Below are 24,988 nucleotides of genomic sequence, written 5' to 3'. Positions count from 1 at the left end.
GAGTGAGAATTAGACTCGTCAAGTCAAATTTATTTTTTCTTCCTTCCTATAATATCAATTAATGTTTCTAATATATGAATAAAACAGTAAACAAAAGTGTAATAAAAATTATTGTTTAAGAGTTAAATAAATATTTTCAAAATTATGATGAGTTTGTACAATCAATTAAGGTAATTTTTATTCAAACAAACTCATAGGTGCTAATATCTTCTGTAAATGACTCCTGAACACATTTTTAGTTCTAAAAATCATACTGATTTTAAAGTTTTTTAATATTTATTTTAACAAATTTTGGTGACGATTCTTCTAATTTTTGAAAAATATATTATGTATTTTTTAAAGCAAGTTCATCTTCTCGACTCCTATCATGACATAATTTAAAGCTATGTCATTGTTGATCATGTAAGAATTTTGGGAACTTCGTTTACAAGCATAGCATCATACTTATTTTTACTTGTTTTGTTAATCAGTTTTATTAATATAGGTCTTTGTAACAGACAATTTATTTATAAGAATGATTAATAATTACTTATTGATATTATGAATTGCAACACCCTTATTTTATTTATTCTGTATTTATTTATTTATTTATTATTTTATTTTACTTTTAAAGAAAAGGAAGTTAAATTTTTAGAAGTTGCAGGAGGCCTTGCTTAAGTGAGACTATGTTTTTTGAACCAGGCATTTCAGAGCATTCTCGCTTAAGAGAGATGTGTCTTGTCCATGCAAGAATGAATAATATCACCTCAATTGTCCTTTCACCAGGCAATAAGGCCCAAGGGAAAAAGTGGAAGCTCTCTCGACCACATCTCTATTAGGCGAGATTACTAAAAAATCAGTGAAAAAATTTTGTTGTCTAATGTTCTCACCCACACAAGAGGGGTCTTGCCCATGTTAAGAAATTACAGTAAAACACACCCTAAGTGTGTGAACAACTTTATGGATGTGAGCGATAATTGTGAAAAATGATTGAATAATTATGTCTACCAAATAATAATTAATACAAGATATTCTAGTAATATTTTCTCCTACTATAATAGTAGTATTATAGAGCACTAAAGAGTATACAAAATCTCCAGTGTTTAAACCAAAATTACACTCAGAATTTTCTCTCAACTCTATTATATCTCACTAATAAAACACAAAAAAGAAAAATCTATTTATTTTTCTGTCTATCTTTTACGTTCTTGTTCTCTCGATGTTTTTATAAGGAAATGAACATGATATATTTATAGCAACATAGAAATTTATTTTTTCCGCACATGCATTTGAAGAAGCCTATAAAAATATGCTTCATAAATTCCTCTTGTAACTTTCTTTCATTTGATCAAATATAAGCTAATTGAAATTATGGTTATTTGTTTAAGTGATGAACAACTTAATATATATTTGGTTGTTCTTTGCCTTATATGAAATATAATGTATGAAATATATTTATACAGTTTGGACGGAGTCCAGAGGTGTCCAACCTTCGGCATGATATGACGATGTTATGATGAAAATTGTGAAAATATATATAATAAGAAAGGAAAAGGGTGAAATTTGTGCTATTATAAAAAATGATCAAAATACATGTAGATAGTTATAGAGATATATTAGGGGTATGGAAGATGAAGCCGATTTGGGAATTTGGGAGAAATGAGGATAATAAATGCTATTCAATAATGAGTATACATTAGTAAAAGAACGAACATATCCCACACTTTTTTCCTAACTCATATTTTTGGTAAAAGATGTTGTGTTAGCACACGTTGTATCCGTGATTGTTACTGTTAACCAACAATTATCTTATGCAGAAAACCTTGAGTGATCTCAGGGATAATGATTGATTGAGATAAGGGCTCAAAGAATAATAAAAGTATTAAGAAAATATGATCATAGTATATGAAAACAGTGCATGCATATAAGTGATATGATTGATATGCTTATTACATAAGTTAGTTTGTATGTTATTTTACACTGTGGATTGAAATTATTGAAATAATTTTACTCTTGATTTACTAGCTAGGAGAAAAGTGTCACGTAACTATTAAATTTTAATTTTCAGTATAAAGTTATTAGTAGATGGTTGTAAAAGAATAAAATTTGTTTTCCTGTTTCATCTTTATTGAATTATTTGGTGTTATAAGTTTTATTTTATTTAGTTTATAACTCAAAAACATACAATGAGTTCTGAAATTAATTAAAATCAAGTATATTTATTGAGGTTTTCCTGTTATAAAAAAGTAATTTTACTATCAAGATCTCTAATTATTTCTCTTGTTTAAAAGTTTAACTTAATTATACGAGTATCTCTAAATTGATCACTATATCTATCTTGTTTTGTAAATTTATTATATATAATTAATGCGTAAAGATTTTGCGTAATATACGATGGATTATTTTATATATATATATATGATATATATATATATATATATATATATAGTAATTTTTGAAAATAATAAAAATATGAAGTTTAAAAATTTTTAATAGGGATTTTTGGTATAGATACAAATTCAAAGATAAAACATAAAAAAGTAATAAAATCTAAAAAATCACGGATAACAATTTTTTTTAAAAAAAATTAAGTTGCCAATGCAATCTTTAAAATAATAATTAAATATTCAAAAAGTAATCAAAAGTTGCCAACGATAATTTAAAAAAAATTATATTTTCATAATTTTACCAAACGATTCATATTTTTATAATTTAAAAAAAAAAACATATAAAAAAAAAGCCATGCGACCGTAAAAAAAGAAATTGATCACTTTAATAATTTTGATTTTTCTATAACTATTGAGCTTTTCGTGTTATATATTATTAAATCATAATGATATTTTCAAATAAAAATTCAAGGTATATTGCATTGTTATTTTTAAATTTAATAAATTTTATAAATTAAAAAGAAATAGTTTTATCATTAATAATAAAATTTTTATTATATTAAATAGGATTAAATTATATAATTATTTAAAATTAAAAATACATTATAAAAATTTAAAATTAAAATTAAGAAATTAAATATTTAGTGCAGTGGACGTCACAGGGTGTAATAATAAAGTAATTGATTACTTAAAAACATCTTGTTTAATATAGCTTCTCAAATCTTTCTCTTTTCAAAATAAAAATCAAATTTAACATACATAAATATAATTATACACTAATTGAATAAACTAAAAAAAAATTCAAAATAACATTTGTCCTCTTCCATGCATCAAAATACTCTTCGTGCATGCTTAAAACCATATAAAAAAATGTAAAAAATTATACACTATAATATTTTTTAATTTGTTGTTAGCTTATTGTTCAATTCGGCATACTTAGAATATATTTAATAAAATTAGTGGATAAACTACTTGAAACACAAATATTAAAAAGATATTTGAATAAATTGAAAATGTTTAATAGAATTAATTATTGAACTAGCCGATAAACCCACGATGATAAATATGGATATAATTAAATTTTGTGATTTTAATTTTTGACACATTACATTAATGAATATGAAAAATTAATTTTAAATTTAATCTTAATTTAAACATGCTTTTTAATTTTTAATTAAAAATTATAACTTAATATACTTTTAATTTGTACTTATAAAATTTATTTAATTTAATATTATATGTATAACTTATGAAAATTTATTTGGTCGCTCATGAACTAGGATTTAAAAAACGTGTAGTATATTAGCAAAAAAAAAAAAAAAACGTGTATTATTAACTTTGTACCTGTGATTTTAGTGCAACTAACAAATTTGTTACGTAGTGTAAAGAATCTTAACTGCAATTGTAATTTTATCACGCCTTTAATTAAAAAATAAAAAGTTATATCTCTAAGAAGATTTTGATTTATCCATATGTCAAAAAGAAAATAAAAATTATCTTGCTTACATGATTTACTTTATCTTTAATTTAAAAGGTTAGTCAGGAACAGTTATATAAATATAGGATTCTTTTCATAAAAAGTTTCAAGAATTGGAAAGAGAACCAAAATTAAAAAAAAGATGGAAAGAAAGCGCGTGGAGGAATTCACTGAGGATGAAATAACAACACTTGAACTTCTGGAGATTATGCAACAAGAAAAAGATTCGCATAAGTGGCATGAAAATCTTTTTGGCAACAACAAGAGTGACAAACATTCAATTGTGAATGTTCAAGAATTTGATGAAGGGTCATCGTCACATTCAACAACTATGCTAGAAGATGACAAAGATGTCCAAGAATGTGATGAAGGGTCATCACCAATGATGCTGTCTAGCATTCATTCATCACAAAATCTCAACCATGTTAGTTGGTACCATCACACTCAAGATTTGCCTCCGATTCAAAGCCTCAAAGACTATATTTTAGAATGTGGTAAGCCTTTGGAGAAGCGATTAACAAAAAGTGATGTGAAAGCAGATCTCAACAGACTTCTCCTCAATAAAAATCATGTGATAAATTTCTTCCTACCATTATTGAGGGATGGTGAAAATATCGACGAAGGAATACAAGTCTGGGTATATGATATGGATAACCATGACTACTCCATGATGTTTAAGAAGTGGGCAGAAAAGTACTTTGTGCTTAATGGACAATGGAAAAATTTCTTCCAAAATCATGCATTGCAAACTCACGATTACATCAAAGTGTGGATCTTTCGTCATTCATTAACCAACCAGCTGTGCTTTGCTCTTATTATTGGAAACTCGTAATAGGGACAACATGCTAAGAGAACAATGATATATTATGTTCTTACTTTGTTATTATTTAACATGATTCATTGTTCCGTGTTCCCCCGTTTTATTAGCATTACGTAGTAACTATTTGTTTCAACTTCATTGTACAAAGGTATTACTAGACTCTCTTAGAAGTTAATGAAATTTGTTTTTAGTTTTACATGTGTTCGATTTTCTCAATTTTATTACATGGATTAACATTAATTTATTATTTTGAATTACATTATATTTAACAATAGAATATAATATTTTATATTAGGATGGATAATTTGCTATTCAACTTTTGATGACAATAAACACTTTGGATTATTTAATTTTTACGTATTCTCCTCTAGTTTGACATGTCTATGAATTGTTTTTATGAAAACAGTTTAATACACATTTGCCTTTAGAAAACTCTAACCATCAAACTGAGAGGGGTCATTCTTCATTCGCTTTTGCATTAAGTTGCCACTAATGTGTAATTAACTGGAGTCATACTATTAACCATCAAATATCGTCACAACATTTTATAAAATTGCATCATTGTATAAATGTATCGAGGTTTTTGTTCTCATCCATATTTAGCAATTGTATGGCAAAGGAGAATTTTCGATTTGATCTGAGGAACAAACAAATGGATACCATTTTGCCTTGATTTAAGATTTTGAAAAATATGTTTTTCCGAATAGCATGTTAAAATATATATATATTTTTTTTGAAGTATCCTTAGAGGATTTTCATATATAGTAAAATCCTAAAGCTTGCTATACACATTCTTAAGTACTAATGGACTAGTTTAGACTTCTTTTTTTATCTTTTCTTCCACTCTTTTTTTCTCTCAATTTTTAAATATGATGATCTCATCTTCTTTTTTTAGGGATTGATGGATCCCATTTAGAAATTGTAAATTGGTTGTAAATATAAATTTTAGGTTCTTGATTGTAATGAATATTTATTTTTTTCCTTAATACAACTCTTGAATTAGCTATTTATTTAAATTGATTTTAGAGATTTTATATCAATAGAAGTTGAGTGAATATCTCAACTTCATTTGATCAATTAAGGAACAAAGTAATTAAGAAGAAAATTAGTTTTACAATTGAAGAATAGTTTGAAATCAACTCTAACTTCATTTGATTAGTAACCACCTTTTGAAATTCTTTACTATGTTAGTTATCTCTTTCTATTTCACTGTGACTTTTCAATGTATTTTGTCCTCACTCACACACTTCTCGAGAACTTTCTAGGAGGTCACTCATCCAATAATTGCTCTAAGTTAAGCATACTAGGCCACCAAAAAGTAAATGCATTTTGTTAGTATAGCTAGTTATAATCAATTCCTTTAAGTTATCTTCAACTGTATACACAATTTCTGAATCCCTCTCATTCCGATGAAGTTCGATTCATTCATGTGCTCCTTACCACCGGAAGCTTGCCAGGAGCCGCTCCTTATCCGTGCCCACACTGCACCGGCAATCATTCCCTGCTCTCACCTAGTGCCTGGATCTCACACTTAGACCAACAATTTTCATGTTAAAAGCAGGCTTTCACAAGGTCTTCTTCTATGTGAAAAAGTCCCCCAAAAGTCTTGCCTATGTTGAAAAACTTTGCCACCATGATGTCACTTGATCATCCTTTTATCTTTGCTTGGTTTGTTCCTAACTTTCTAGTTAGCCAAACCTAGTTTATTTCTTCTCATTAGTACTAACCATTAGTTGAATTTGGGATAATTACCATTTAGTTAGGCTAATTGGGTAGAAATTTAATTATTGACTCAAGTCTCATTTAAGAGTCTTAGTGGACTCAACTTTTTTCTTCATTGACTCCTTTCTTGTCCAACTTCTTTCTCGCTCAATTTAGGTACATTTAGCTATAATTTGAAGCTCTAAGCAGCTGTGGCCCTTAATTCCAATTAAAAAGACTGGAATCTTATAAGATTTTTACTCAATTTCTTTGTTATGATTTTGGAGCCTATTTTTTAAAAAATTGTTTAATTTTTTTAGTTGACTTTTATGTTTCTTTGTTAAATGTCAATAATTCTATTTAATCTAATAAATTTTTATAAATATTTCAAATTTTTTTAAGTCATTATCTTACTCAAAATAAGCCAACAATATAAGTTCATCCTAAGACTATTTTATTATTTTTGGCCAATTTTACAACTTGTATTAAATATTTTATTTTTGTTTTCTCTCAACTAAAGCTAGTGGCTCATAGTTATCTTTTTAATAATTTATATTAAACTCATTAATTCTTGAAAAATTTTGCTAAAATAATTTAATTTGTAAAAATTATTAAATAATTTTAACTTCTTTTACAAGAAAAATTAGTTTCTCTATTAAAATTCATATTTAATTGAATAAAATTACTTCTTTAAATTACTGATTAACTAAGGTAGTACTGTAATTTTTACCTTATAAAATATTTTTAAAAAAATTTTATTTTTTTTAACCAAATTAGTTCTTTAAAAGAATTTATTAGAGTTAATTTTTATATTTTTAAATATTAGAGATAAATTTTTGAAACTTATGTTTTAAATGAAAATTCAATTAATGAAATAAAATATGTGTGTGAATGACTTATAAATAAATTTACAGAACTCTTATCTCTCTCCTCTCTCTTATTCTATTCATATCTATTTTTTTTATTTTTTGTTGTTTATATAAAATTTTATTTTTTATAATGAAATTAGAAAATGAACTTTTTATCAATTTCCAAAACATAAAAAAATAGATAAAAATAAAAGATATGGCATAGAAAAAAACAAATAAATAATTACTAAATAAAATAATTGGGTCTGCAATATTTTTTATTAGATAAAAATTAGTAATATCATTTTAAAGACTTTTAATTACTATAACTTATGCTTTAGCTTTAGAGACTTATTTACTGTTTTCATACGTCTCACTGTGGTTTCAAAGTAAGCTATTGAGTAAAAGGTTTTGTTATTTAAATATATACAATATAAAAAATACCATTTATTAATAAAAAAATATTAAATAATAAGATAATATTTATTAATATGTTTTAATTAATAAAAAAGTAAATTATTAGTATAAACTTTATATATTTATACCAATAGAGAGTACATTATATTAATATAATATTATAATAGTTTTACTAAAAGATTATTTATGAGTCTAATATGTAATATTGTTAGTATAAATCCACAATATTTGTACATTGTCAATTTAGTTTTCATGTATATATACAATGATTAATTTAAGAATAAATTGGTAGTAAACGACCATTTTTTTAAGTGATACTTGCATGCATTATATATGCAATATTTTTAATTTAAATAAAATTTAAAAGACTAAAAATTATGAGAAAAAAATATAGTTTAGTCAAATAAATAAGTGAAAAAATATATATTTAAATAAAATGAATACATTTAAAAATATAAAAAAATAAGTTGAAAATTATTTTAGGTTAAAAATAAATCTTATTCTAAAATAAAATTTTAAAAGTAATTAATTTATTAAGGCAAGTGAGATGCGCCTCTTACTAATAATAATAGTTTCATTTTCATTTTTAAGCTTATTTTTACTAAGAATTATTAAGTTTAAAATTTTATAATTTGGTATTGAAATTAACCACACATAAAGTTGTAGAGCAAATTTTGATTAGATAAAAGTAGTATAATAGCATAATACTAAATAGATTATAAACTTTTTTAATTTTCTCCTAATTATTTAAATTTAATATATAGCAAGAGAAAACAAATAGGTTCATACAATAACTCTAAATACACAAATAATAATAAAAATAATAAACAATAGCAATAAGTTATCCTCTAGGTAACTCATCCCTACTTCTCTGGTCCACCTAGAGTAAGGTCTTGCTTATGTCAAGGTATGTCATTGCACATAACATGAAAAATGAAATTTTAACCATAACCACTTCAGTTAAACTTATAAAAACAAATTAAGAGTTACTAATAGTATTTATGGTAAATTACATCTCCTGTAAAAACAAACTTCTAACTCTATTTCTTAATTGAAGTAAAAGTTAAAATTTCATAATCTTCTCACACTAGTGTAAGTATATAAACTCTTACACTTGATCTGAGCTTTTTATTTAACTTACATAATGGTCAGTAAAGTAATAAATTATAACTTATTATATATAAGTTAAATGAAAGGCTCAAGATCTTACTCCTATGTTATATATATAACATAGGTTTATAATATAAACAAAACTATCTTTCAGCAAATTAGATCTCTAACTAAGGCCAAGTATAAATTGAAATTTAAAGTAATTAACTACTAAATATTATACAGCACTTTAAATTATCATTTACAACAAGATTTATCAAAATATTATAAATTTAAAAATTAACATTTGAAATATTTACCTTTCTATGTTTCTAAATGAAAACATAATTAATATTATTACATTTCTCCAAAATAAACTAAATCCTAACAGAACAGTTTTTTTCCTTATCTGTGAGTATGATCTAAAATGGATCAATCAATCTTCTTTTACTTCTCTTTTACTTGAAAATTTATAAGGGTGAATATCCTCTATCTCACTGAATCCTTATTTTACAAAACAATCAAAATAATGCTAAAAACATTTCCTAATACAACATATATCAAAATAGAAACAATTTATTTATAAAATTTTGATTAAACAAGATAATCCATACACATCATTTCACACTTAACCAAATACAATCATTCAATCCTTGAGTTCACGCCACTTTATTCATTTCATTTCTGAAAGATTCACCAACTAACGATACTCTAGGTACTCACAGGCCCATAAATCATTGTCGTCATACTCTTCCTAGTTATGAAGGATTTACACCAACATGGATAGTCGCCGGTTAGCCACCACACATGGATACAACATGTACATTATACAACTCTCATAGTAAAAATATAGTCAAGAGTCTAGTTAAGAAATAGGTATGAGGCCTGTGAATGCTTTCACTACTAATTATATACACATCAGCTATTAACATTCATCACCCTCATTTCTTCTAGATTTTTTAAATCGCCACCGAACTCTATACTCCTAGTATATCTTTGAACTATCCATACAGGAACTTAATAGTGACATACTAAGATCATATTGTTTACACTAATCAATATTGTCCTAATACATGTGTTATAATCACCCAAATCAATATGTTACAACATATGTATTATAGTTTCACTCGTCGATGTATTACAACACATATTATATTCATACCAATCAGTATTTTTATGACACATGTATTAGTTATTCCTTTTCTTTTACTCATATTTTGTCAGATATTCACATCAAATTTCATTCCTCACTTTTACTACTAATAAATTTTCCTTCATTTCTTTTTTTTTCATGCAGTTCATTGAATTGAATCATGTCTTAATCAAAGCATACTTGGACTAAGTCCATATCACGTATATTAAAGGAACAAATTTTAATCATTCTAGATTAATTAATCATGCATCATCAACATTTCTTAATGGTCAAAGATTTTAGTTAAGAACATATTGATGAAATAAAAAAAACATATCATCATGCAAATCAATACAATGTTGATGAATCCATACTTTATAGATATTTTGTTTGGTTTTTATAAAGTTTTAATACAAAAAAATAGACTTAGAGATTGTAAATAACATTAAAATCTCATTTAGGTAAAAAATAATAGCTTTCTTAATTTTTGTCTTATTCTATTAATTTTTGTTAATATATTTTGCAATTTTGATCATTTGAATAATTGTGCAGGAAATTCTAGACCAACTTCATGAATTTTTGGCTCTTTGAAAAAATATGAACTGAGAGTAACTACTCTCAGATACTACAGTAATCACTCCAGGGAGTTGGTTTCAAGGGATAGACCAGAGTAACCACTTTCAGATATCAAAGTGATCACTCCAGAAGCCCCATACCCCAAGTCCCTGCGCGTAAACACTCTCAGAAATGAGAGTAATCACTCCAGAGACGCTCAGAAAGAAGTGCCTTGCGCATGTTTACTCTTATAAATGAGAGTAATCACTCCAGAGATGCCTAGTCTCAAAGTGCCTGCGCGTGTTTACTCTCAAAAGTGAGAGTAATCACTCTAGAAAGGGAAAAATCTAAAGTTGCTATGCGTAAACACTCTTGTTTACAGAGTGATCACTATGGGGTCATGTCATACTTAGTATATATAGAATTTTAGAAATTAGGGTACGGATCATTTCATAATTTTTAGATTCTTTGCCACTTTTGGGAGCATTTTGCAGAGCTTAGGATCCTTGGGTGACAGCCAAGGGCAATCTTAGGGTTTGATTTACAATTTTCTTTTCAATTTCCTTTAATTCTTGCATTGATGTCATTGAATTCCTTTATCTTTCATCTTAATTTTGTAAGACTCACCCTCATGGAGGGCTAAACTTTCTTGTAATCCTTAGTAAGTTCATGCATTCTTGAATTCTTGGTTATGAATGTCAATATAATTTTCTTTCCTTCATGAATTTATTTTCCCCAACTCTTTGAATTGAATTAATGTTTGAATGAGGGGAACATTGCTTAATTAATCCTAATTCGTTTTAATGAAATTCGTAACTTAGTTTGCTTAATCCCAAGTTAATTTCTAAGGTAGCGTTATCTTGGGGATGAGAGATTGGAGCCTATATAAATTGCTTAATTCATATGGAAGTTTAAGATTAATTCATTCTTTTTGAGTTACCCTAATTCAAAGGAAGAGGAAAAGTATTGAATCTTGAGAGAGATAAGGATAGAATTGCATGAACAAACTAAGGATTGCATATTTCATTGATTGGATTCATTAATTTCATCACTTGCCTTTACATTAAAATTGGAATCACACAAAACCTCCTTATTTTAATTGCTTTCATAGTAAATGTTCACAACATGTTCAATGTATGTTACAAACTAAAGTTTTTGGAGACAACCTAGGTTTGTACCCTAAATTACATAAATTTTTCTGCAAATTTTGATGAAGGTTAACGACAAATTTTTTTGCAAATGAGAAAATATTCGTTCATCAAATATGCCGAAGGTCAGTCAAACACCTTTGTACTCAAATCAATAACATAGTTCAGAAGTATATTGTTGAAGATCATACTCTCTCGATCTTAATAAAGTTTAGCATTTTCTACTTTTTCATTACCCAACACATATAATATCCAAAATAATATTTTATAATATCAGTAGTACATATATATAAATATGATGAGTAATACGCCTATGAAAACTTCTTAAACATTTACTAAAAAACTCAGGTTTAATTGATTCTTAAACAAACTAAACCTTTTTCATACCAAAATTTCATTTCTAACATTTCAGCTTCAAGAAAACTTTATAGATTTGTTATTTAAATAAAATAGTTAGCTCTTCCAATATATATATAATTTAGGATTTAGGATCAACTCCCTTTACTTAGAAATAAGTCTTTGAGACTAGGTTCTTCGTGAGATCTAGAGGAAAGCTCAACGTTTTGACAGAAAATACTACCCAAGGACCAATTTTTTTCCTAACATCACAGAGTAGAGTATTTCATAAAAAGAGAGAACAGGAAATAGGAGTGAGATAAAAGAGTTAAGCTTTGGAAACTTACTAGGATGCAAGTGGAATAGGTGTTCGAGTTCAGATCTAAGAAAGATTCAGAGTTCAAAAAGGTTTTCTCTAAGAAGGGAAAGGGAGAGAATAGAGAGAATGAAAAGGATAAGTTGTTTGGCAAATAATAAAATTTCTTAACGTTAAGTTCCTCAAATACCCTTTAAAACTTGCGATTTCTTGCTTGAGCGAGCGGGCTTTTACTTGAGTAAGATCATTCTCGACTGAGCGAGCTCCTTCTTGCTTGAGCAAAAAAATTAGACAATGATTTTTCTAACCTTTTTTGATATTCTTGCTTGAGCGAAGGGTATTCTCGCTTAAACAAGAATGAGTTCAGATACTTTTCCATTTTCTTACAACTTCTCACTTGGATGAGCCACATCTTGCCTGTATGAGGGGACAGTTGGGGCAATATTATCCTCTCTTGCTTGAACGAGACTCATTTCACCTGAATGAAAATGCCTAGAATACCTAGTTCAGAAAACTGTCTCACTTGAACAAAAAAACCTTGCACAAAAATTCCCATTTTCTAAAAATAAAGGTAATAAAAACTAAGGTATTACAATCATTTTACTTCCTAATCTTCCTTTCACATTCAAAATTATTTGATTATTACTTGATAATAATTAATTTCTTTCTTTATATTTAAATTATAATTCTTTTTAATAATTTTTAAACAATAATTTAATTAAAAAAAATATAAACAAATCCATGCAACATATGGGTATATTATTTACTAGTTTCTAAAGCAAAGTAGAATGATAAAGTCAATAAATTCTTTCTTTAATGTCTCTACTTTTTATTATTTAATTACTTTTTAACTTATTTTTCCTGTCGATCACCTTTAAAAATTTTTGCAAGTTTTATTGTCAAAATCTCTCTCTCCTCATTAGGCAATATTTCCTTTGCTACTACCAAGTGATAGGCCTTAGGAATGATTTTCAATTCAAAATTTTTAGAAAGAAATATTGACCACAACAAGGGCATTACACATTGTATGTGCAACATGTGTCAAGCACAGAGTATATTGACTTTATAATGAGTGATTTTTATTTTTTAAAAAATAAGTATTATTCTTCTTGTGAGTACATAATAAAAAGTCTTACTATCAACAACTTTAGTTTGTTAGTAGTATTTAAAAAATAAATTATTACTAATGATTTAATTATTCATAAAATTGTATTTGAAGAATGAAAAAATTACATTATTATTTCATACAAAAATGTAAAATTATTAATGTAGTTGATTCATTTGTTTGGGGGACAAGTATTTAATATAAGTGAAAATTAACAAAGTTACAACAATTTTGTAAAGATCTCGTTGACAAAGAAACCGAGAGCATCCGATTCGAACAATAAAAAATGTATTTACGGAAATCAACTCTACGTGTGTACGCGTGTGTGCTAAGGTTCTATAAATGTCCCACCATGTTCCACAATTCTAGCACCTGCATGCGATGGTTTGTGCACTTGTCCCTTCACTAATCCACAATTCTAGCGTCTACATTCCCACCAACCATGTTCCCGACGAACATTGCAACATGCAACGTACCACTCGTGCCACTCAATTATAGCGAAAAGATATAAAAATCTTTGAAAGAACCACATCATAACTGATAAGTTCAATGCCTTATAAACCTTAAACCAAAATCCTATACTAATTTGGAACTCCATTTCCATATTCTAATTAGGATTCTAGAAGTGTGAGGGTAAGAATCTCTAGTTTTATTGTCAATTCGTTTTGATAAGTTATAATAAAAAGTACAACATAAATTATATGAGACCTATCATAATTTGTGCAGCGTTTATTAATTTGTTTATTGTATTTTCTTTTCCTCCTAACATTATATTATTATTTTACGAATATTGAAAATAAAAATGAAAAACCATCCGTTCGAGTATATGCAATTGCCCTGGCCGTGGAGAACGGGTCTGTTCCATTTTCATGCCCCATCTTCTGTGATCATATTCAACGAGCATCTCATGTGGCAGTTGATTGGAATCATGGTAGTACTGAAGAACACCTTTCTCTGTAAAATGCCTTGGTTTTTTTAAGACATTCCCGGGCTTAAGTACTCGAGGAGTTGCAGATGAAAAGCTCCTCAAACTGAGCGGTGTTTGCTCCAACGTGAACTCTTTATCATCATTCTTGCAATGGTTCAATTCCACAAAACAAAGGCCTGATGTTGTCCCCCTTTTCTTGAAAATGAAGCCAAGTGTAGCCAACTCATAACTTAAGACTAACTAAAACTCTTTTAATAAATATTGTTTCATACACATGCTTTAAGAGATTTGAATATTTTTCCAAACACGATAGATATTTTATTCTGATGTTCTAATTATAATTTAAGAAAAATTAAATAAAATAATATGTAAAAATTTACCCATCAACATAAAGATGAATAAAATAATTGAGTTTTCATCAATCAATTATTTTGTACAACTATATTTAAACGACAATAACTTAACTTCAGGTCAAGCTCAAATATATATTGATCTTCGTGAAAGTTCGGTAAAGGTATCATAAAACTTGGTCAAAGTTAAATACTCAGTTGTCGAATTTAAAACCCATTACACATCTCAAAAATGGATGTCACACCAAAATTTGTAGTAATTCAAAAACACAAAACGCTTTTCATCATATTCTTACAATGTAATATGTACGTAGTACTCAATTTTTGTCAAAACTAAGAGGAAAAAGGCCAATTTCTCACCCAATCTGTCAAAGTTGCAACATTTCTACTGACGTCTTCAATAGTATCACTCTTCATTGCAACCACTCTGTCCTCTGGGTAACTTTCTTTAGCCTCCTCAAGCAGAACTTGAAAGATTTCACATTCAATGTTATTCGAGATTTTTGAATCCTTGTACCCTCTGTCACAGATGGGGTAAGTAATTTTATAATGAAACCGACAACAGAATCATGAAATCAACATTCAGTAACAGAAACAGGTGCTTCCATACCTCTTACTCAAGCGGTCATACAAAATGGTGTTATCAGTTTGAAGTACAATAACATAATCAAACCATCGCTCAGGAAAGAAATCACAGCCATGGTAGTCCACAATGTTCCCTCCCTCTTCCATAATATCCTCAAGTTCATCACAGACCTACAGAAACCATGGAAAATATACTTGTAAAACTATCTATATATCAGCAGTGAGAATACAAACAAAATTGTTCCTTGTAATTCAACAGTGCACCAAATTGAGGTACTAATTCAACATCAGAATAAAATATCTTAACACATAATTGAAAAGAAAGTAGGCTCTTAATACTAAATCAGAAAGGGACTTCCATTTGCTTGTAGCAACTAAAACCCTAGTAAATTACAATTAGATGTTTTATCCGAAAGCAAAGTAAAAAAATTAGAAGAATAATTAGTTTCAATGTCTTTGATCACCGTTGTGCCACTGCAAATTCAATGCATTCTGGTAACAAGAGTCATTATCAAGAGGAATGAAAGAGAAGGTGGTAAAGATGGCTGCAAGAGGATAAGACATCAGAAGAATAAGAATAAATGGCAAGTATATTTCCAAGGGAACATGGTCTATACAATGGGTCCAAAGCTCATCTACTTCAGGAAGCTACTTTCACCATTAAACTGTAAAATTTTCCCATTCCCTTTTCAACCCCAATCTTGTGATTCGTAATCTCCAAGAGATTAGGTAGCATGCACCTTTGCTACCAAAGAAAGGAATCATGATGTAATCTCCAATACCTTAACTCTGATAATTATAGTTATAGTCTTTATTGAATCTGTAGATATTCTCTGCACATTCTCAAAACAAAATTACAAGAACTCCATTGAAATCCACATCCAATACATTCCATGGGGCACCAATACTTACACGGTTACACCAAATAAAAGCAGCAAGAATGGTCATAAGTATATAAATTGGTAGCATACCAAGTCTTCGTTCAGAACATAACAATCAAGCTCATCATCCCAGCCATCATGCAAGTTCTTTTCTTTGACCAATTCCCCGACATTGATGTGGTGGAGCTGGGTGGCTTCTGCTAGAGCAGTGGACACAGTTGTCTTTCCTGTTCCTGGTGTCCCAGTCACCAGAATGTTTGGCTTCTTCCTCTTGCTGCTTTCTTGCATCATGACTACAACCTACAGTAAAAAGCAAACACTTTTAACATTGAAATGGTTATAAGGTAACAGTTAACTTTAGGCATTTGATAAGTGATATTACAAACCTCACTATTGGAATAAATTCAGGTTCCGGTGCTATTGTGAAATTGAAACTACAGTACATATATACAAGGCTATTTTTCAATTTCGACTAATTGCATGTTTTTGTCTCTTTAGTTTGCCCTATATGCAATTTTGGCCTCCCTAGTTTTTTTTTTTAAAAAGAAAACTAATTAAGTCTCCCTACTTTTTAAATTAAACAAATTTGATCCTTTTGTCTGATTTCTTCTTCTTAAAACTCTTAAATTCTCATTTTCTACTCAAAATCTTCACAAATTGAACTCTTTAAATTATTTTAAATTTTCTTTTATTCAAACTCACCAATGTCAGCCTGGAAAAAGAATTGTACAAACCCTAATACCACATCGTATAAAATCTTATCAAAATTTTCACTATATTTATGAATCTGATAACCATAAAAACGTATAGAAACCATTCTTTACTTTGATTTTTGAAACAATTCGTGACAAGCACAAAACGAGCTCAGTCAATTCTACGAGCATATTTATAACCCATAAAACATTGATAGAGTCAACTTTGGGGAAGTAGTGACAAAGCATGTAAAGAGAAGAAGCATGATCACAAGAAATCGAAGTCTAAAACACTTTACCATAAAACAATGAACGATGAACTTACGAAACTGTGTATGGGGGAACCGAAACGGCGTCGCAAAAGGGTCCTAGCCTGATGAGCGTCCCGCGGCTGCTCAGCTATCTTGGGTTGAACCAACAGCTTAAAATAACAGAACAAAAATTTTTAATGTATAAAATAAAATAAGTAGAAAACTTTAAATATATATTCTCTCTTTTTTTTATTTTAATGTATAAGTCACTATAAGGTGGAGTCACCTGCAATCTGTACATAAGACTCGTGGGTATTATGCATGTTTATAACGAACTGACTCGTTAAACTGAATAAAACATAAGTCATCTGTAAGGTTAGTGAAATTTATATTAACAGAAACTCAAGTATTTTAGTGTTTTTAATTTTAAACATTGAAAGAATGTAACCTTTTATATGAAATTTTTATTTTTATAAATTATATATTTATTTTATATAATTTTGTTAAGATTTATTCAACTAAATAGTTAAGGAGGGTTTGACAATTTTTTAAAATTCCAATATTTTTCCTTTTCTAAAAACTCTTTTTGTATTTTTAAGTTTTTATGGTTCATAATTTTCATAAAGAAAAACATATATATTTTAATATGATTCTTTTTTTATTGTTTAATTACATAATAATATGATATTAAAGGTAAATATTTCATATTAATTAATAATTGAAATTTAATCGATATTTTTTTTATTATTAAAAAAATTAATGGGTGTTGAAAGTTGTTTTAAAGTATCTTTCAGTATTAGTACGAACAATGCACTATTTTTGAGCGATTTACGTTCAAAATGTTAAATAAACAAAATTGTGTGTAAAAAATTATGTTCTTTCAAAATATAAAGATTATAATATAAAGGTTAAAAAATTTAATACATAATAAATTATGTTCTCACTCTAACTAGAAATAGAAATAAGTCAAATTGTTCGATACTTACGATTTAAATTTTTTAAAGTTTAACTGATTTTTTAAGTAATAAATTCAATTTAAACTTCTTAAAATGCTTAATTAATTGAATAAATCAAATTTGTAATTAAGAAAAAGTTTATTAAACATGTTACAATGATCTATTTAAAACTTATAAAATTTATAATAATATATTAAATAATTTTATATCAAAATTATAATATAATATAATATTAAATAAATTAAATTTTAAAATAAATAAAATAATTATAAATTCTAATTCTTTTTATTAGAGTTAAAGAGTATTCTTACTGTATATCTTTTAAGAGATAGTCATATTTGCTGAATTCTTTTTAAATAAGTATATCTTTTTTTATAACTTATTTAGATATAAATTTTACAAGCTTTATAAAGACATATTTATTTAGATAATTTAATAGCTTATTTATAAATAAAAATTAATAACTTATTGAATGTTTCAATACGAAATAAGTTATTTAAAAAATTAATAAATTAAAACAAACTTTTAAAAAGGTCATATTAAGTTTAATAAAAAATTTATGACAAATAATAAATTAGACTTAAATTTTAAAACTATTAAATAGGTTAGATTTATTTATGCAAAATCTAACCTAACCTAACTATTTTCATCCCTAGCTATATCACACCACTCTTGAACAACTTATGTTTTATTTTTAAATAAACACATCTCATGCTGGAAAAGAGGATATGTTTCAAAATTTTACAAAAAGGAAATTATATTTAAATTTATTTATTTATTTATTTTTATATGAAAAAAATTCCATCATATTAAGCTGCTTTTTTAACAAAAAATAAAAAAATGACGATACTGATTTTAATAACAAGAAAGCCAAAATAACCATATCTAATAATAATCAAGATACCCTTTGATTTAAAATTTAGTAAAGTTAATTTTAAATTATTAAAAATGATTAAACATAAATTAAAATTATCAAAATCAAGATGGTTAATAATTTATAATAAAATATTAAAATTTAAATAAATTATCTTATAAAATTGGCTAGAATATTGAGTTTGTAGATCTTTTCTTTTAAGGGGTAGAATATCTTTTTTTTAAAAATGAAGCATCAAATAACACTTCTGTGCATATTGTGTATTCTCTCTTAAGTTTGTTAAAATGACATTGCTTTTTTTACGCATTCGTGTATAAATCTCTTTAGACATACAAAATTCACTATTTTAATTCAAACATCTACAGGGTTTACACTCCAAGAAATATACAAGTTTGAAGAAATTGTGTATAAAAATACTAGATGTAACTTTAAACTTGTGAATATATCTATATAATTTATCTTGTTCATCTTAATCCTTTTATTGTTATTTGAGGGTATAACTAGCTGGAATCCTTTTAAAACTCGTTGTCTTAAGAAACGTCTCGTCTGGACCTCATCAAAGACTTGTTCAAAAACTTACTTTCTAAACGTTTCTCAGAAACGAATACGAGCTATGTAGTACAAAATTCCAGATACCAAAAAACAAAAAGAATGCCAACTATCATCATCCAGTAATGGAGCACATTTGACAGAAGCAACACGATATGATCTTAAAGAATGCATCACCTTGACAAAATATTTGCTTCCAAATAAAATATTTGCTTTCAAAACTTTAAATATTTTAAGGGGTAAGACTTAAGTGGTTTGGAAAGGCAAGAATAATTTCTTGACAAATGATGCATATGTAATAGATTTGGAAAGATAAATCAACAAGACGGCTAACGTGATACACATTACCCGCATAAAAAATCATTGAAAACAAATAAATATATTCTCCACTGTAACATGCAGCAATATTACAATAATTACAAGTGATAGTTTGAATGCATAGCATGTTTAGTATCCTCCTGTGACCAAACTCTTATATCTGCTGTCCTTGAAACAAAAGAATATGAAGAAAAATGAAGCTGAATGCTTTTATTCCAACACTATAAGATTTCTACATTCATTGTAGCCACGACCACAAACAGTAATGCTTCTGAACTGAAGCAACTACGAAGTTGCAGTGCCCGTCACGACAATAAAGCCAGGATTGCATGCTCTTTGAAAATAAAACAAAAATAAAGTAGATACTGAAGCAGTATAAAACACACTCAAAAGAAGAGACTTGAGAGGCATATAAAGAAATGTGTGGTTGAATGATAATTCCCATGTTACAGATCATAAGTGGACCGGCCATTATCTGAATGTGTCTGAGATCCAACATTTGAGCTTTGGAAGGTAAATAAGTTGGGGTATGAGAAATATGGATCCTCATCCATTGAAGGTAATCTCATTGGCTGGTGACTAGAGGATTTTTCATCCAACACATGATCATTGGGTAGGGAAGAATCAAAATCTTCCTTGAGTGTGTCAAACGAAGGAAAACTTGATGAATGAGAACCTGGGGAAGCATAATGATCTTGGGGATGTTCAACATCATTTCTATTATGGACATCAGAGCTACCAGAAGAATTTTTCTCAGTGAAATGCTTTTCATTTGTTGGAGATTCATTATCACCACCGGCATAAAATGGATTCTCAGAGCTGCTGTCTGGTACATATTCACTACTTTTCTTCTTAGTCAGCTCATCAATACGAACTTGAGCAAGGCTAGCAGCTGAACGAGCTGCAGCTGCTGCACGTTCAGCCGTTTCAGCAGCTGCTTGGGCAGCAGCCAACACATCCTGCAAGTCCACATTTGCTTCAGGTTTTGTGCTTGACAATGAGGAAGGTGAGTCACTGTGTCTTGCAGAAAATGATCCAGATGATACAGGTGGAGGGGAGATGAATGGCACAAACTGTTTATTCTCCATTGTACCAATTGAATTATGGGATTCATCTTTGTGAACCGTTGATCTATCTTCAACTTGCTCCTGCTTTACATCTTCAAAATCTTCAGAATGGCTTGGTGAATGAAGATCAACTTCAAGGGGAAGCATAGTCAGAGGAGTAACCATTTCTGGAGCTGTGGCAACATTTGCATTTGGCCTGACTGATGCCCTAGGAACTTCAGGAAACTCTAATGTGTCAGAGTCAGAATCAGAATCAGGTTGTTCTTTACTGGGTGTATCATGAGCAGAGCACACCTCTTCATTGTGTTTTTCTTCAGGAAGGGGCAATTTTGACCCACTAAAAAATTGGGTTGGGCCACTCTGACAAGGAGAGGACATGTAATGTAAGATACTGGTGTGTGAAAAATAATTTACCACATCATTGCTGTTTTTTCCTCCTCTAGTTAGTCACTACAGCCTAACACTTACCAATAAATCTTCGTGGTTTTTAAAGAACTCAGTTTCTGAAGCTGCTGGATCCCAATCTAAATCATGCTCAACAGCAATTTCTTTTAGAAGGTTCAGTTTCTTTTCTGGGGAAGGGGCACGAACTGACAGCAGCTCTATTAACTACAATTGAAATTCACATGGAGAATGTCATACGAGAAAATGATTCTCTGTTGGAAAAATGTCTCCGAAAGAGAAGAAAAAAATCTATATAGAATGAAAAATTCATGGAACCTGGCGATTAACACCACAATCTGGGCGAAGCTCAGTCGCAGCAGATAAAAATTCCTTCCCATATTTGCCAGCAAATAGTAGCTGAACCTGCAACAACTCTGGCAGATCGGCACACCTTGGTGCAGCAAAACATACACTAGAAATGGCTTCTTTCAAGTCTATAGGACATTCCCTGAACAACATTGAGAATTTCCATACAAAATTAGAGAATCATTGGGCCTGGTGATACAAAATGGTTGTTTTTACACTGTGGTTAGTGGTTACAACAGTGATTGGACCAATGGGCCTTAATCCATGACATACTTTTGATGACCTGAACAATGTTAGAAGGATTGAACACAAGTAAAATTCTCAGTCTGTCTAGTGATGCTGATAGCAAATAGTACAAGCTCTATGACAATGAAGATTGGAACAGAATCAACAACCATTCAGGACTGAAACTGTAACTGCTCAACCCAATATTACTAGCTTGACTAAAATATCTAGACAAAATAGTCTAGGACAAGCTTTATTTCAAGAAAAGACAGAACTTAGTTACAATATCATAGGTCCTAGTAGAGTTGTTATCCAATCAAAATTGAAGTTCCATCTAAGTAACCTGTGCTCTCCTTTAATACACTGGTTACCATGATGAAACTCCAATTCTGATTAAAGAACCACACCAACTATAACTAATGTACTACATACACCTAAGTTTTATCCTTTTGCAGAAGTGATGTTTACACAGGTAACGATAATGAATAATGATACATGGGCCGGCCAATTGCAGTAGCTGTAAAATGTTTGCAAATCATAATAGGTTAAAGGTTGACACTAAAAATCAGCTCAATAAGGTACAATTCTGAAGGCAGTAGCATTGGCTGTAGTTACTAATAAGTAACTACAAGAATAAGGGCTCTCCAGTAGGTGAGGCTGCCTAAATGGATCCGTTGAAACCATTGGACTACATCATAAAGAATACTTTTAGTACAAACATTCTGAGCAAGATTTTTTTAATGGTTTCTCATAATGTTTTCTTAGGTCATCCTCTACCTCATACTATTTTCAATTTGATCCATTTGTCTCACTGGATTAACGTTTTTGTTCTTGTTGTCACTTGTCACTTCACTTCTTAAACACCAAACAATCATGTTATAGAATCCAGTAGATTTTTCCTTTGAGTTTTATAGGCACCTTGTAATCACAAAATTATGCCTGAAGCATTTTCCATTTAATCAAATTGCCACCAACTAAATCCTATTGTTCAAATTCAATGTTCAAGAACACAGTCAAATACTAGTTGAACATTCAAATAACTGACTCAAGCTTTCATCCTAGATGAATTAAATCAAGCATTTGTGCAGTGACATTAAATAGACTTGAGAAAGGAAAAATTATGCTGAAACTATTCATCATCACATTCACAGATTATTACCAAACACTACCCCAAACACTGGCTTTCATATTGTTTAATAACGGTCATATCTACAAAACAGATTGCTCATTGGATCCTCCTGAGTTATTAGTTTGTCGGTCAGCTCTGTAAACATGGCAGCATTTTTTTTTTTATCTACAGATGGGTAACATACCTACAGTATCATCAACACAAGTTTTACCCATGGCTAGCTTGAATGCAAATCACTTGGCATATCATGCAAATTCAAACAAGAATCTAAGCTAGTCAACCAGATTTCTGATTCATCTCTAGAATACCTTTGAGATTCAATTATTGGAAGGCGGACAGCAATAAGTTCGCAAAAGAGTTCAATGATCTCTTGAGCAGCCATCATGTTCTCTTCTCTGATAATATGCTCTACCTGCATAGATGACCACATCAAGAATGGCGAACAGTTTTCTTTCTGCCCCAGCCTATTGGTTCAAAATTCTCAAACAGAAAAAATGCACTATTAAACATTCTATGCAAATCAAGTTTACCCTAATACGAGCTGTGGCTTCTTGGCCAGTCTCAAGTAGTTTGGCAATATCGCGTCGCATATTCTTCAGTTGAATCTCTCTCCTGTTTCTTAGCAACTTTATCCGTGGAATTGTCAGTTTTAGCAGAGTTTTACTGAAAGTATGATCAATTATAAACAAATAAATTACTAGCAGATAAATTAAACATGAAAGAAATAATTACAAAAAGAAAGGGAAGAAAACACCAGAACAGATTGAGTCCAGATGAGCTTTTGCAATAAACATAATTATTTAATCAAACTAACACACACAATCCTCATAAAATATAAACAATTAAACAATAAGAGAAAAAAATAAAAAAGAAATACCAAGTTAGTGAGCAAATAAAATACAGGAATAATTCAGGATATACTATCCCAATAGTTCAACAAGACTAATTAATGTACTGTATAGAACAATTCTCTAAAAGGTAAAAAATAAAATATAAATCTGCTATTGAATCCATTTCAAACTTCATAGAAAAAAATATACAACCACAACTTACAAGAATGAAAAAAAATATATAAAATCAAACAAAATAATCAAAGAGTACCATTTGGCAGCCTTAAAACCCTTGTTGAAGAAGGAATCGAGCATCGACATGGTGCAGGTTTTGATCAGAAAAAAACCCTAAATCACAGGAAAACAAAACCCAGAAGCCAAAAATCGAGGATTGCAGTGAGTTTACGATATTTATAAGAGTTTGGAAATTTAAAGTTTCAATTTGTTTTTCTAAATTGAACAGGGAAAAGAGAGAAAGGTAGGGTGAGTGTACATCAAAGATTATGAAAAACAGAGAATGAAAATCATGAAATTGTAAGTGTACCCTGTTTGGGACTGACTTCCTTAACGAAGAAGGATTTTGATTTATAAAGAAAGATCTATGAAAATGATATTGAAACCCGACTCTCAGATTTTAATTATTTTATTTTATTTTCTCTTTTATATTGTATCTAACTATATATTGATTTTAATGTCTTCAATCCGCGTGGGTGATGCGTAGTTATTTATGTTTTGTCTTATTTTTGGTAGCCAAAATATGTTTCCTGTGTCTTGGCAATGCCAAAAGTTCACATAAAAATTTGTAAGTGTTTTTGTTCGCTGACGTTATTAAATCAAAATTTGTAAATAAAATTATAAATATATTATATGATTTGATTAAATTTCTTAAAAAAATATATTTTATCCTCAACTATAAATATTCTATTATATTAAATAAAATAACTCATAAAGGTATTTTTTTTTCAAGGCAACCATGTTTAAACTAGATGCAAGTCACAAAGTTTTTCATCTGAGTATAAATAAATATATATATATATATATATATATATATATATATATTATAAAATTGTTCAATTAAATTTAACAATTAAAGCATATAAGTGATATAACAAAGAATCATATAAAAATAAGATTTAAATATGTTATTGTTCTTTATAAATGTTATAACACCATCAATTTTGTGGTCTTTATATAAAAAAATATGAGTTTTGGGTGCAGGATATCTCACTATAGCGAGAAAGATGTGTCCAGAATCCTCTCGTTGTAACTAGAATGACAGACAACAAAGAAAAA

The 24,988-nt window shown here is 28.6% G+C and overlaps 2 protein-coding genes across 5 annotated transcripts; both read right to left on the bottom strand.

Annotated features, from left to right (window-relative positions):
- Positions 1 to 14,739: 14,739 nt before the first annotated feature.
- Positions 14,740 to 17,109, bottom strand: LOC113867904 (adenylate kinase isoenzyme 6 homolog). Its single transcript, XM_027503412.1, has 4 exons — positions 17,072 to 17,109; positions 16,145 to 16,354; positions 15,199 to 15,344; positions 14,740 to 15,108 (listed from the first exon to the last, which is right to left on the bottom strand). Exons 2-4 carry the CDS (start codon positions 16,343 to 16,345, stop codon positions 14,922 to 14,924), a joined length of 534 nt encoding a protein of 177 aa, XP_027359213.1. The 5' UTR covers positions 16,346 to 16,354; positions 17,072 to 17,109; the 3' UTR covers positions 14,740 to 14,921.
- Positions 17,110 to 19,696: 2,587 nt separating this feature from the next.
- On the bottom strand, positions 19,697 to 24,345 carry LOC113867022. Of its 4 annotated transcripts, none has more exons than XM_027501933.1 (7): positions 24,240 to 24,345; positions 23,967 to 24,043; positions 23,396 to 23,528; positions 23,174 to 23,277; positions 21,482 to 21,653; positions 21,230 to 21,370; positions 19,697 to 21,121 (listed from the first exon to the last, which is right to left on the bottom strand). In XM_027501933.1, exons 2-7 carry the CDS (start codon positions 24,014 to 24,016, stop codon positions 20,141 to 20,143), a joined length of 1,581 nt encoding a protein of 526 aa, XP_027357734.1. In that variant the 5' UTR covers positions 24,017 to 24,043; positions 24,240 to 24,345; the 3' UTR covers positions 19,697 to 20,140. The 4 variants fall into 4 exon arrangements, with proteins under 4 accessions (XP_027357734.1, XP_027357735.1, XP_027357733.1 ...); XM_027501934.1 differs by having other exon boundaries at positions 24,189 to 24,246; XM_027501932.1 differs by having other exon boundaries at positions 23,174 to 23,319; positions 23,967 to 24,345.
- Positions 24,346 to 24,988: the final 643 nt, after the last annotated feature.

Source organism: Abrus precatorius, unplaced genomic scaffold, assembly GCF_003935025.1.
Source record: "Abrus precatorius isolate BTA unplaced genomic scaffold, Abrus_2018 Scaffold5, whole genome shotgun sequence".
Classification (NCBI taxonomy): Eukaryota; Viridiplantae; Streptophyta; class Magnoliopsida; order Fabales; family Fabaceae; genus Abrus; species Abrus precatorius.
The sequence above is the reverse complement of the archived record's forward strand: the minus strand, read 5'-3'. Positions and strand labels throughout refer to the sequence as shown.

Coding starts and splice junctions, on each gene's coding strand:
- LOC113867904 (XM_027503412.1), bottom strand. CDS start 16,345: ATGATGCAAGAAAGCAGCAAGAGGAAGAAGCCAAACATTCTGGTGACT. Junction 15,345..16,144: donor ATGTTCTGAACGAAGACTTG/GTATGCTACCAA, acceptor TGGTTTCTGTAG/GTCTGTGATGAACTTGAGGA. Junction 15,109..15,198: donor TATGACCGCTTGAGTAAGAG/GTATGGAAGCAC, acceptor CATCTGTGACAG/AGGGTACAAGGATTCAAAAA.
- LOC113867022 (XM_027501932.1), bottom strand. CDS start 24,016: ATGTCGATGCTCGATTCCTTCTTCAACAAGGGTTTTAAGGCTGCCAAA. Junction 23,529..23,966: donor GGTTTTAAGGCTGCCAAATG/GTACTCTTTGAT, acceptor TCATACTTTCAG/TAAAACTCTGCTAAAACTGA. Junction 21,371..21,481: donor ATTGTGGTGTTAATCGCCAG/GTTCCATGAATT, acceptor TTTCAATTGTAG/TTAATAGAGCTGCTGTCAGT.